A 13605-nucleotide genomic window follows, 5' to 3' on the forward strand; every position below is an offset into this window, starting at 1 on the left:
GGATCATATACACCTCAGAAATCAACAAATAATACAAACCGGGGTTTAATTTGAAAACAGTGATGGAGAAATTGTTAATAATGCAAACTAAATTTTGTAAAAGTGTGTTGTGCATACAATTTTTTTTTTTCCCAGAGAGCCTGTTGTTAAACATTTATAGCTGGAAGGGAAGAGTTCTGGAGGAAACTCCTTCTAGGAAATAAATGACCCAGGAAGCAGATGAGCAATAAATATCAGTAGTAAATGGCCTGAAACCACTTATAGTTTGATAACACAAGCAGTTCAGTGGAGAAAGAAATAAGAATTTAATTTTTTTGTTCTTAGTGCTTTAGTTTTACTATGTTTCATCAGAGTAAGAATAAAAATAGCTCGGAGATATGCTGCAGAGCCACTCCCATCCTCCAACTTCCCTACAATTCCCTTTTCTTTTTCCTTTCTCTATGGAAGAAGTAGTCCATGGGCTCTTTAGGATTTAGACCTGAAAGGAAATTTACTTAGTACAAGCCACTTAATTTTTTTTTGGTTTGTTTTTGTTTTTTGTTTTTGCAGGCAATGGGGGTTAAGTGACTTGCCCAGGGTCACACAGCTATAGTAAGTGTCAAGTGTCTGAGGCCGAATTTGAACTCAGGTACTCCTGAATCCAGGGCGGGTGCTTTAACCACAATTGCCTCACCAAAAAAAAAAATTAATTTTTTTTTTAAAAGTCAAGCCACTTAATTTTAAAGGTGAAGACTCTTAGAGCTAAGAAACAAAGTGATTTGCCCCGGGTCATGCAGTAAGTGGCAAAGGCAGGATTCAAGCTAAAGTCTTCTTATTTCTAATGAAGTACTATTTCAACTCTGTTGGAGTGATGAATGTATAATAAGGATTAGCCCAGAAAAGCTGGAGGAAGGAAAGTAAAAATAATAGACCAGTATACAGTATAACTGGATGGGTTGGGGGTTGGAGGGGCAGAGACAGCGGTAAAAGTATAAGAAGACTGAAAAGGTCAGTCATTCATTCAATAAGCACCTACTATGTGCCAGGCACTTGGCTAAATTCTAGGGGTACAAAAAGAGGCAAAAACAGTCCTTCCCCTCAAGGAGCTCAAAATCTGAGAGAGACAACAAACCAACAGACACGTACAAACCAGTGAGTGAAGGAACTAGAATTAAAAGGAGTTGGTAGAGACTGAACGGAGGGAGACCCACCAATAGGCAGTTGCAATAGTCTAAGCATGAAGTGATTAGGGACTGCCCCAGGGGTAAGGGCAGTGAGAGGGAAGAGAAGGGAACACATTTGAAAGTTGTAGCAAAGGTAAAACCGAGAGGCCTTGGCAACAGATTGGCTGTGGGGTAAAAGGGGGCCAGTTAGTGAAAAGCTTTAAATGCCCACAGGGAATTTTCATTTGAATTTAGGGAACCACTAGAGTCTACTGAGCATGGCAAGTAAGTGATGTGGTCAGAAAAAAATAATTTGGCAGCAGGATGGCGGATGAACCAAGCAGTGAGAGACTTGACTCGGAAGGATCAAATTAGCCATTGCAGCATTAGAAGGCTTGCACCCGGCGGTTGCTGTGAGTGGAGAGAATGTGTCCGATACAAGGGATGATAGGAAGGTAGAAAGGGCAAGATTTGGCTGCTGATTGAGGTGAAGGGGAGTGAGGAGTCCAGGATTACGCTAAAGTTGAGGACCTGGGTGACTGTACTGATTACGGTACCTAGATAGCGAAAGGGATGTTGGGAAGTCAACAGTATTTATTAAGTGCCTACTTTTGTTTCATCAGAGTACTTTTGTTGCTGTTGTTCTTTAGCACTTCACTAAACACTGGAAACAAAAATTCGAAGAGAAAGAAAAATAGTCCCTGTCCTCAGAGAGCTTACATTCTAAAGACGGAAGGCAAGCCTGAAAAGGAAGTTGAAAGGGAAGGGGAGGGGTCAAGCTTGGGGCCATGGAAGAGAAAGTCAGAGTTGCTGCAGCCTGAAGAATGAAAGGCGAGGGTGTAGGGAGGAAAGATAGTTAATAGTCTGGATACGTTGAGTTCGACATGCTCGGGGGCATCCAGTTCAGCTCCGGGTGCTAGACAACAAGGCAGAAAGGCCACATTTTGGGGATGAAGGAAGGGAAGTTTGTCCACTTGGCTGTGACTTTGTCGTCCCCCTCCCCCAACTGCATCGCAACAGGTCACTCAATCTTCGGAACCTCGAGCTCCGAGATGCAAGAGGGGAGGGGCCTGAAGGGGCGGGGCCTCCCCGGAGCCGCGACCTCGTTTCCATGACAACATCCCCTGCGACCTTAAACTGAGAGAGCGCGAGCATGGCGGCTCACTCTGGAGACAAGTCCAACTTCACCTTCAGGCTCCTTCCTCAGAGAACCTTCCAGTCCCTCAACTCCCCTGACACAGTCCTGCGCCTGCGGAAGTGGTGAGAGGGAGGCGGACGGGGCGCGGGGAGGGAAGTCGGCGTCCAGGGCTCGTAGGCGCGGGGCGGGGGCGAACTACCGACCTAGGTCTGACCCTCTGCTCTCTCGTCTGTCCCCTCTGACCCAGGTCTATGCAAGGAAGGCTCTGTGCGCAGGCGTTCGGCTTTGACGAGAATTTCCAGACCTATTGCAAAGATGATTTCCTTATGGTAAAGTCCGCCTCGGACCTTCAGGACTCAAGTAGCCCAAACTCCGCGTTTGGGGTTCACGTGGTGTCTTTCTCCCGTGTGGGGCGGGGTCAGCCTTTAAGTATGAGGATGAGCGGGGCGGGGGAAACCACTATCGGCATCTTAAAATGTAAAGTCCCCAACGTTTCACTGTCACTGTGAACATTTCAAGAAATGACATTTTCTTGGGCCCCCAATGGAAACGTGGTGTCTATATAATCCCTACGGTCCAGTTTAGAAAGCACTCCCTTCCCCTGCCACCCTCAGCCCCAAAAAAGCCCCAGACACTCCTTGTCTTCGGTTCATTCACCCCCAGAGGGGAAAAGGCTATTCGGTTGTCTTGGGGACCCTTTCAGCACCGTAATAGTGTAATGTTAACTAGGCTAGTTTATCCATAAGAGCACCTTCTTGTAGCCTTCTCACCACTCTTTTGAAATGCAGATGTGCTTGGGTAGGGGCCGAACCCTGCAGCTTCTGCTAGCAATTATTAGTTAACGGCCTTCAGAGTTTTAATTCAGTTCAGGTTCCACAAGTGGAATCATTAAGGGAACCCTGAATGGGTGTATTAGGGTTTTTAGGTTAAAAGGAGGCTGGGGGAAGGAATCCCGATAAGGGAAGTAGGAGGATACAACAGAAATCTAAGTGCTTCACGATTTGGGGGGCTAGGACTAGCCCCGAAGCATGTCACTCAAAACTTACCCTGCGTATCGTTTTTTGGTTTCCTTGGTTTCCTGATTGCCTTTGGTTTCCCGCCTCAAGGAGAATCAGCAGCCTCCAGTTGGGTGTAACTGGCCTGCTGTATGTTGTTTGTGACATATCTGAGAGCATTTAGCACAGTGCTTATAATGGGCATTCAGAAATTGAATGAGTAAAGATTGAGAAAGGGGGTGAGAAAAGAACAGAAGAGAAGTAAAAGAAAAGATAATAGGACAGATGATGAATGGTGATAGAGTACTATCAACAATTTCTAGAAGCTGTCTTTAAGTCTGCCAGTCCAGAGATCTAAGAATTCTAATATTGCATGTCCAAAGCTATTCTCAATCGGTTCTGCCAAACATGCTTAAATATTTCATCAGTGGAGATTTAGAAGACAGCAATAAACATATATAAACTTGATTTAATGATAGTCTTTGTGCCGTGTCAGGTATTATGAAGTTCCAAAAGAAGTGTAAGATGCATCGGGGCTTCTGCCAACAGGATGCTTGTTGATGAGGCTTTCATGACAGAAAAAATTACAAAGGATTTATTGTCTTCCTCCTTTCTGACTGTAATGATATTTTAAAAATATTACTAGATATCAATATATACCAGAATTCTGTACATTCAAATGAATATTGTGCTTTAAAGTAGCTCCCTTAAGAAGCTTATATAATACCTTTATTCCCATGACAATGCTGTTGCTCAAATTTGGAGGGGATAGTGGGGGGGTGCATAATTCTTTTTCTGGAATTGCCTTTAAAGCCAATTTAAAAGACAAACAAGAAAATCAGCTTCATTACATTGTGGTCTCAATGGGTTTTTGTTTTTTAACTAAAAATTGTATTATACACCTTATTCATGAGACAAAACTCTGAACTACTTGTGTTTTTTTCCAAAAATTAAATCCAGCCTCAAAAAATGATTGTCATCATTTAGTATATTCTAAAGAATATATATCACAGACTTATTCCAAAACCAAAGGAATTTCAAAAATGCTTTTAAGGATAGAATCTGTACTTGGGAAGACTATTAGAAAGCCTCTAGTCCAAATTTCATTTCACACATGAGGAAACTGAGGCCCAAGAGAGGCTGAGATTTTTCTAGGGTATATACCTGGTAATTGGCAAAGCCACAATCAGGACTCATATCCCCTGACTTTTGATCCAGTGTTCCACTATACTACAAAATGGTTTTCTTAAAGTTGGTATATATAGGCTTCCGAGATGATTCCTTTGAAGAATATAAAACTTACTTGGATGTTTGAGTTTTGGGAGGTTTACTAAAAAACCTTCCATTTACTTTATAGTTGTAACCTGTGCCCACATTTCTTTCCAAATCCCTAAATTCGACAAAATACTAGGTACAATTGAGATTTGTGAATTTCCCTTCAAAATCCCCCATTAAAGTTCAATTAACTTCCTTACACTGGTAGGTACAACTAACCGCCAAACCCTTTATCTCTGCTTATATTGTTTTAAAAAAATTATGTTTTATTTTTTATTTGTTCCGGTGTTATTCTAAATAATGAAGAGGAAAAAAGTTTACCTTTTTTTTTTTTAACCTTACGGCACTTCAGAATACAAGAACATATTGTTTCCTTTACAAGTTCTGTTGAATAATGTCATCACAGTTATATTAGAATTTTCACCAGAATACAAGGAACAGGTAGAGTAGGATTGCTTTTAGGTTCCCCCTCTAAGGTAAAACCTCCTATTTATCTATTCTAATTGGGGGGGGAGGCAATGAGAGTTAAGTGACTTGCCCAGGGTCACACAGCTAGTAAGTGTCAAGTGTCTGAGGCCAGATCTGAACTCAGGTCCTTCTGACTCCAGGGCCGGTGCTTTATCTACTGCGCCACCTAGCTGCCCCCTATTTATCTATTCTAACATGTTTCAGATGATTTAAGCAGCCTTTTCCCCCTTTTGCAAATGTGGGAACTGATTAAATGTCCCAAAATTCACAGAGTCAAGGATACCCACTGAGTTAGATGGGTAATACCTTCTTCCTAAACTCTTCTAATTTGAATTTATTCACCAATAAGTACCACCACCACTTTATATTATCAAGAGTAAATATAGGGGCAGCTAGGTGGCACAGTAGATAGAGCACCAGCCCTGGAGTCAGGAGTACCTGAGTTCAAATCCGGACTCAGACACTTAACACTTACTAGCTGTGTGACCCTGGGCAAGTCACTTAACCCCAATTGCCTCACTAAAAAAAAAAAATTTTTTTTAAAAAATGAGTAAATATAGGTAAATCTCGATTTGAACCCTGACAATTTGGAATTTTTGATTATTTGATCAGTTGGCACACTGGTAGTAGTAAGAGATACAATGGCAAAAATAAAAGTTTGTAACTTCAAGGACCATCCGTGCCATTTGTGGCAAAGTATCTACAACTAAGTATGATACAAGGTAAAGTAAGGGAGTAAAGGGCACTGAGGAGGATGGGGATCAGGAAAGGTATTACTCCAAGGTCACATCTGCACTAAAATTTGAAGCCTATATGTTAAAGTTTAACTTTGAGCTATCTATTTTTTAAAAGATTTGCTTTATGATTAGTATTATAAGAAAATTGTTTTCAAAGTTTTTTGAAAAAATCCTTTTATATACAAATATGGTATTTTCACCAAATATAATTATATAATTATTAAATCCCAAAGGACCTGTCATCAGAATATACTTTGTTAGCTTTTTTCATAGTATTGCATATTTGTGAAATTAATAAAACTTTAATTCTTCTAAAAATTTCTCAGACTTTACACTAATTTACACAGGTCCTCTTTAGTTTTTAGAGAGGTTTTTAATCTGGTTCTTTCATGAAAATTTTAATAGTTCACATGGAAAAGTCAATTATTGTAATTATATTAGAAATTACACTTTTGTTATTAGTAATAAACTGCTTAACTTTCTCTCCTATTTTATATTTTAGGCTTTTTTTAGAGACCCAAATGTTATTTCAGATTTGAAATTACTTTCAGATTCTTCTGGACAATGGACTAAGTTAGGTAAATAACTGGAATTTGGTATTAATATTTCCTTATGATTATTTTCCAATTTTTCTAAGGAGACAATTTTACTTCACATTTTTTCTCATTTATGTTGTGAATAAAAGGAACAATGTAAATGTTTGCCTTGGTGAAATAACTAACATATTAATCTGCTAGAGAGCCAACATGGAATAATGGATAGAATCAGGAATACCTGGGTTAAGTTCTGGTTTCTCACACATACCAGTTGTGTGTGTGTGTATATATATATATATATACATATATATATATATACACACACACACACATATTGCCACACACACCCCTCCCCATCTTTTTAAGACTCTTTGTTACATTAGTACATTAGTAAAGGGAGTTTCCACACTGGGAGTTTCCTACCCTAATGAAATCTCATGTCCAGCCAAAAGAAAAACCAGTCTGCTAAAGATCTTGCTTTCCTTTACTAAAAGTAAGTAAAATCTAGCAATCTTTAGTACTTATGATTAAACTGTCACTATTCTTGCCTTCAGGAAATTGAGCGTACTAGCTATCCATGTACCTGCAAAGGAAAAAGATCATAGAATTTAGGCTTTTCTGATTTAGAAAACCTAGCTCTGTCCTCCCTCTTTCCCCAACAAATCTGGTATTAGTTATCTATTAAAATAAAAAAATGAAAGAAAAATATTGCTGTAGGGTAACATGATCTTTAAGATTCTTTTCAGATCTAAATTCTATGACCTATACGCAAATAACTATGTCTCCTGCTAGGTGAAATAGTGGATACAGTATGGAAAATGGAATCAGGAATATCTGAATTCAAATCTGGCCTTAGACACTTACCAGCTCTGTGACTGGGCAAATCACTTAACCTCTGCCTGCCTCATCTGTAAATTGGGAATGATAATGGCACCCACCTTCCAGGCCAGTTATGAGGATAAAATGAGATACTTCTAAAGCTCTTTGCAGACCATAAAGGGGCATGTAAATAAATTCTTCTTCTTGTTGTTATTACGTTGCTATATCCAGCCACAGAATTTAGGATCTTTGAGTTGGAAAGTATCAAAAGCAACCCAGCACAATCCTTACCTGAACAAAGATCCCCACTACAACATTTGGTCATCCAGCTTTCACTTGAAGACACCTAGCAAGGGAGAAATCATAGTGTCATAGAGCAGTCCATTTCATTTTTGGATAGCTCTCAATCTTAGACAGTTTTTCCTTTTGATCATTTCCTGAACAAACTAGCTGTGGGTTGGTAAATGTTTAACAACTGGCTTTCTGAAAGAAAAAAAAGTACTCAACATACTTTTATGTTTAATCAACATTTATTAACATTTTCTCCATTTTCTTCAGTCTAGCAGATAATCAACATTGAATTTCTGAGATGTAAATGTTCTCTGTTTGACAGTCAAGTCAACTCTAGCATATTTCTGTCAACAAATAGAAACTAACAGCACTAGTTTCACTTATAAGCAAACCATTAGTAAGAGTAGCTGTGAACAATTTTATTATTATAACTGTCCGGGGTGGGTGCCTGACCTATGATTTTATTGATGTAGGAAACTCCTAGAATTCAAACTCCCACAACCACTATATATCAGCAGCTCTGTAACTTACAGTCTTAAGGTACTGAAAGTTTAAGTAACTTGCCCATGGCCATATCACTGATATGTTTCATAAGCAGAACTTGAACCCAGGTTTTCTTCCCCAAACCCAGTTATCAACATAAAAACCAATCATTATCAGCACTTTAAAAGAAAATTCTAAAGAGTTGATGAGCCTGTGTGTCACTGTTCCTAGTAATCTTAAAGTTGTTAATTTTCTTATCAGTGGTTCTTTCACATGCTTGGACTTGAAAAATATTTTGCTCATCATATTTCAATATTTCAAAAGATATGTGATTTCAGTGTTGTGAGCCCTTCCTCCACTGATAAAAATTACAACTCATTTTTCTTGTAATTGCCTCCTAATTTATTTCACTTACTCCAGTTTCTTCACTTCATTATTCATGAAGTTGCCCAAATAATTTTCCTAGTACACAGTTAATAGACAAATCATTATCTGCTTAAATACCTTTAGTGGCTGCCTGTCCCACAGAGTATAAAGTAGAAACAACTTAAAGTGTAAGTATTTAAGCCTTCTACAATCTGGATCCAGATTACCTTTCTATTTGTTGTATATTTCCCCTTCACTTGCTTTATATTTCAGCTACATTGGCTTACTAGCTGTACTTCAGTCTCATCATGCCATCTCCTACTTCTCAGCATTCATATAAGCCATTACCACTTACTTTGGAATAGACTGAACCTGATATAGGAGGCAAAAAGGGGTTAATAGAAAAACCTGATGTCATATGAGAATTAGTTGAAGGAACTTGGGATATTTAGACTGGAGAAGAGAATACTTGGGGGGGATTGGAGATGAGGGAGAGTTGTGGTTAAGTCATTGAAGAACTGTTGCCTAAAAGAAAGGTTAAGACTTTTGTTTGGTCCCAGAGGGCACAACTAGGAGAACTGGGTAGAAGTTTCATTAAAGGAGATTTAGGTTTGGTATAATCTTCCTAAAATTTAGAGCTATGTTAGAGTGGAATAGGCTGCCTTAGGTGGCAGAGGGTTCCCCCTCCTTGAAGGGTCTTCAAGCAAAGGCTCAATGTTAAATATGTTGGAGAAGAAATTCTTTATCAACGATGGGTTTAACTAAAGTAGACTCTGAGATTCCCTTCCAACTCTGAGATTTTGTCATCTTGTTTGTAATAATAGAGCCTTAAATGAAAATAATTTATTAAAGCATGAAATAAAAACAAACTTGCTGATATTTCATACTTTTATATTTAATATTTCAATAGTCATATGAGTCATATGAATCCCGTCATCATTGAGGGGATTCCCTCCACTGCTGCAGATCCCATCCTATCCATACTTTTCTTATCCTGTGAAACTACTACTTATAGTCTCCCATAAGTCCTGTACAGGGGACCTACTGTTGTAAAGTGCCCTGAGGCACTTTATTGTCTTTGCACAGACTTTTAAAAAAAACAACTCCAGAAAATACTCAGCCTCTCTTGCTTTGAGATTCAATCCATAAAGATTTATCACCAAATCATGATTGTAATACCTTTTATCCACTGACCTCCCTGACATTCTTTCTTTCCTTAATTAGTTCAGCACCTGGCTCACAGTCTCTCTTCTCCCCAACTCTTGCCCTCATATTAGGAGATTTCAACATACATACTGACACCCTAAATTCCCAGTTCTTCAACATATCTCCCATGACCTATGCCTCTACCCCACTTCATCTATACACAGAGATGTTCATACCTTTCATCTAACCATCACCCACAAGTGCTCCACTTGTAGGTTCATGAACTCTGAAATTGCTTTATCTGATTGTAATGTTATCATTCCACCTTTTCCTCTGCCTTGCAACCCCTCCACCGATTATTTTTCCCCGGGCCATCTCTCTTGCACTGGCTACACTCTCTTCCCTTCCCCGTTTGACCTCTTGATGAACCAATATAATTTTACCCTATATTCCTCTCAAGTCATTTGTCCTCTTATCCTATCTCTGGACTTGCTTTGCCTAGCCCCAGCTTTGTAATTCCTTCCATCATCATCTACCTTCACTCCTATTCATGTACTGCTGAACAAAGCTAGATAAAATCACAAAACTGTGCCAAAGATTTCTACTACAAATTTGTTAAAGAATCCCAACTGAAAAAAAAAATCCCAACTGAGACCTCACTGTTGCAAGATAGTCCTTTTACAATTTACAGATGTAAAATTGCCCTACAGGTAATTCCTTTTACACCTCCCTAATCAATTCACTAATGTACTCACCACAATTGCTTTTCCAGATCTTTTCATCCCTCCTCAAATTTCCCATGACTCTTCACTTACTCCATACTCTTAGCTAAGAATTTTGCCTTTCACTGAAAAAAAAAAATGAGGCATTTACTGAAAGCTTCCTCTTCTTTCCTTACTTCATATCTTTCAGATGCCGTCAGTTACTATCTCTACCCATCTCTAGCTTCAAGAGGTGGCCCTCCTTGCCAAGGCAAACATCATGCTTTGATCCCATTCCATCTTGTCTTGAGATTAGCCCCACTTTTCATCCCCACTCTCATTAGTTTTCACTTTCTCCCTATGTATTGGCTGCTTCCCTGCTACCTGCAAACAGGTAGCACAAACAGCTCCCACATTCTCAAAAAAATCCTCATTTGATCCACTCATACCCCCCCCCCGTAGCTATCATCCCATATCTGTCCTCCCATTCTTGGCTAAAAGACTTCTCAACAAGCCCTCCTACTATTAGTACCACCACATCATTTCCTCTCACTCTTAAGTTTCTGCTAGCTGGCTTGCAACTTCATCATTCAGTGGAAACTGCTTTCCAAAGATACCCAATGATCTCGTAATTGCCAAATCTTATTGCCTTTTCTCAGTCCTCATCCTTCTTGTCCTCTCTGCATACTTTGACACTGTTGATTACTCTCTTATTGACATTCTCTTCTGTCTGAGTTTTCATGACATTATTCTTTCCTGGTTCTCTCCTACCTGTCTGACCATTCCTCAGTCTCCTTTTCTGGATCTTCTTCTAGCTCATACTTTCTAATGTGAGAGTCTCCCAAAGCTCTGTCCTGAGCTCTGTACTCTTCTCCATCTATACTGTTTCACTTGGTGATGCCATCAGAGATAATTCAGTTATGATTCTCAGATCTATTTATTCAGCCTCAACCCTCTGTCTTAACCTCGAGTCTCATCTCCAACTGACTATGGATATCTCAAACTAGATGTACTATAGACATCTTAAACCCAGCATGTCCAAAAGCAAATCTGTTATTTTTTCCCCATGCCCTACCCTCTTCCAACTTTTTCCTATTACAGTCAAAGCCACTAACATCTTCCCAGTCTCCCAAGTCATCTAATTCTCTGTCCAGTGCTGTTGATTATATCTTTGAAACGTTACCCTTCTCTTCCCTGACACTGCCACCACCCTGATGAAGGGCCTTCTTACCTCAAGCCTGGCAGAAGCAATACTACTGGTGTCCCTCTTTTGTGGATCAGACCTAAATTAAAGTTGGCAGTAATAATAACAACAGTTAACATTTATATAGTGCTTTAAGGTTTGAAAAATGCTTTGTAAATATGTTTTATCCTCATAACAGTCTTGGGCAGTGGGTGTTATTGTCCCTATCTTACAAATGAGGAAACTGAGGATGACAGATATTAAGGAATTTGTCCACTGTCACACAGCAAATAATTTGTCAAGTTGTACTTAGGTCTTCTTTACTCCAGATCCAACACTACCCACTCAGTGCCTCTAAAGGGTATGGTTCTATCCACCATTTTTCCTAATTGCCTCTAATATATGTGCAATGCATTTTTGTAGCACCACAGCTGGTAATTCTATTTCTAGGCCCATCTCTTTTGGTTACTAGTCTACCAAGTCAACTCTGTCATAGCATGGGTCTTAGCTATCTCCCAAAAAAACCAGAGGCTTTCACCACAGAAATAACCGAAGGTTGTACTTCATTTAGCTAGCAGCACTCTCCCAGGAGACATATCAACAATCTCAGATATGCAGACAATACCTCTTTGATGGCAGAAAGTGAAGAGGAATTAAGATGTCTCTTGAGGATGAAAGAGTAGAGTGTAAAAGTTGGCTTGAAGCTTAACATCAAAACAACTAAAATCTTGACAACTAGTCCCATCACTTCCTGGCAAATGGAGGGAGAAGAAATGGAAGTGGTGTCAGGTTTCATATTCCTGGGCTCAGAGATTGCTGCAGGTGGCCACTGTATCTAGTCACTACTTTATGCTTTACTCTCAGGGAAATGCTATTCTTATTAACCTCCAAACCAGCCAACCCAAGGACTGTATTTCCAACATTGACTGTCAGAGGTTGAATTTCATAGTTAAAAGACTAGGATACATCAAGTGCTAGGGTCAGGAAGACCTGGCTTCAAATTCTGCCTCATAAACTACTTTACATGGGGGCAGCTAGGTGGTACAGTAGATAAAGCACTGGCCCTGGATTCAGAAGGACTTGAGTTCAAATCCGGCCTCAGACATTTAACACTTACTAGCTGTGTGACCCTGGGCAAGTCACTTAACCCGCATTGCCCCACCAAAAAAAAAAAAAAAACCTACTTTATGTTCTCTGGAAAAGTCAGTCAACCTGTCTGACTCAGTTTCCTCACCTGTTAAATGGAGATAATATCACCTACCTCCCAGAGTTTGTTGTGACGATTAAATGAGATGTTTATAAAGTACTTTGCAAACCTTAAAGAATATATAAATAAGTGCTCGGTATTGTTAGCTATTTTTATTTACTAGCTCTTTTTCCAGTGCTTAGCACCATGCCTGACAAAGTAGACCCTTAATAAATGCTAGTTGACTGACCTTGGGCAAATCACTTGACATCCTTGGATCTCATTGTCCTCATCATCTGTAAAATGGGGGGATGAGGTAGGGAAGTATGTACTAGATGAACTTAAACTATCCTTTCCAGTTCTATATCTATGATCCTATGTGACTTTCACTGCCATAGCTTAAATCTTCTCCTCAGGCAAAAGAGGCATCAGAACTAAGCAATAAGTGGAACAAGGGGATGCAGGAAAACACTGCATCTCCATTTTTTGCCACCGTGAATTAAAACAACAAAACCCTACCATATGAGATGTACAAATAGAATTTATTTAGCCAATGGCATTGACAGCGGTAACAATATTCTTATCTTAGATATCTTTCTGTAACTGAATGGGGTTCCTTAGCCTGCTTCTAATAATAAATAATAATAAGACATAGAGCTGGAAGGGGCTTCCTCGTTTTAAATTTGAGAAAACTAAAGCCCAGTGGAAGTGAAATGACTTACCTAAGATCACACATTTAGTCAATAACTGCTGAGATTTGAATTCTAGTTTCCTGATTAACATTTTTCATGATACCACAAAGCTCCAATTCTGAAAGAACTCCCCACACCTTCATGACCCATTTTTCAAGGGACAAATGGGATATTCAGAATACAGGATTGAATGACTAGGGAAGGAGGAAATAGATCTAGGGAGTCAATTGTGAAATTGTGATACAATAAAACATCACAGCAAGTAAGAGCTTATGATAATTTGGATAAAGCTTGACTAAAATCTATCTTTACCTAGAAAGCCCTTCTTCTGTAGATAGTGTAAAGCAAAATTTTGTGAGGAAAAAAATTAAATAGATTATAAATTGTTTGTTCTGTCTGTTGACAAGTTCTTTAGAAACACATTTACATTATTGTTGGTTTGCATCC

At 39.2% G+C, this 13605-nt stretch overlaps 1 protein-coding gene across 1 annotated transcript in view; it reads left to right on the forward strand.

The window, feature by feature from the left end:
- Positions 1-1973: 1973 nt before the first annotated feature.
- CFAP300 (cilia and flagella associated protein 300) overlaps positions 1974-13605 on the forward strand; it is a 31687-nt gene continuing 20055 nt past the window's right edge. Inside the window, exons 1-3 of the mRNA XM_043996757.1 lie at positions 1974-2402; positions 2528-2609; positions 6258-6333. Coding sequence (XP_043852692.1) covers positions 2296-2402; positions 2528-2609; positions 6258-6333 — 265 coding nt within the window. The 5' untranslated portion in view covers positions 1974-2295. The remainder of the gene's footprint in view (positions 2403-2527; positions 2610-6257; positions 6334-13605) is intronic.

This window comes from Dromiciops gliroides, chromosome 3 (assembly GCF_019393635.1).
Source record: "Dromiciops gliroides isolate mDroGli1 chromosome 3, mDroGli1.pri, whole genome shotgun sequence".
Classification (NCBI taxonomy): domain Eukaryota; kingdom Metazoa; phylum Chordata; class Mammalia; order Microbiotheria; family Microbiotheriidae; genus Dromiciops; species Dromiciops gliroides.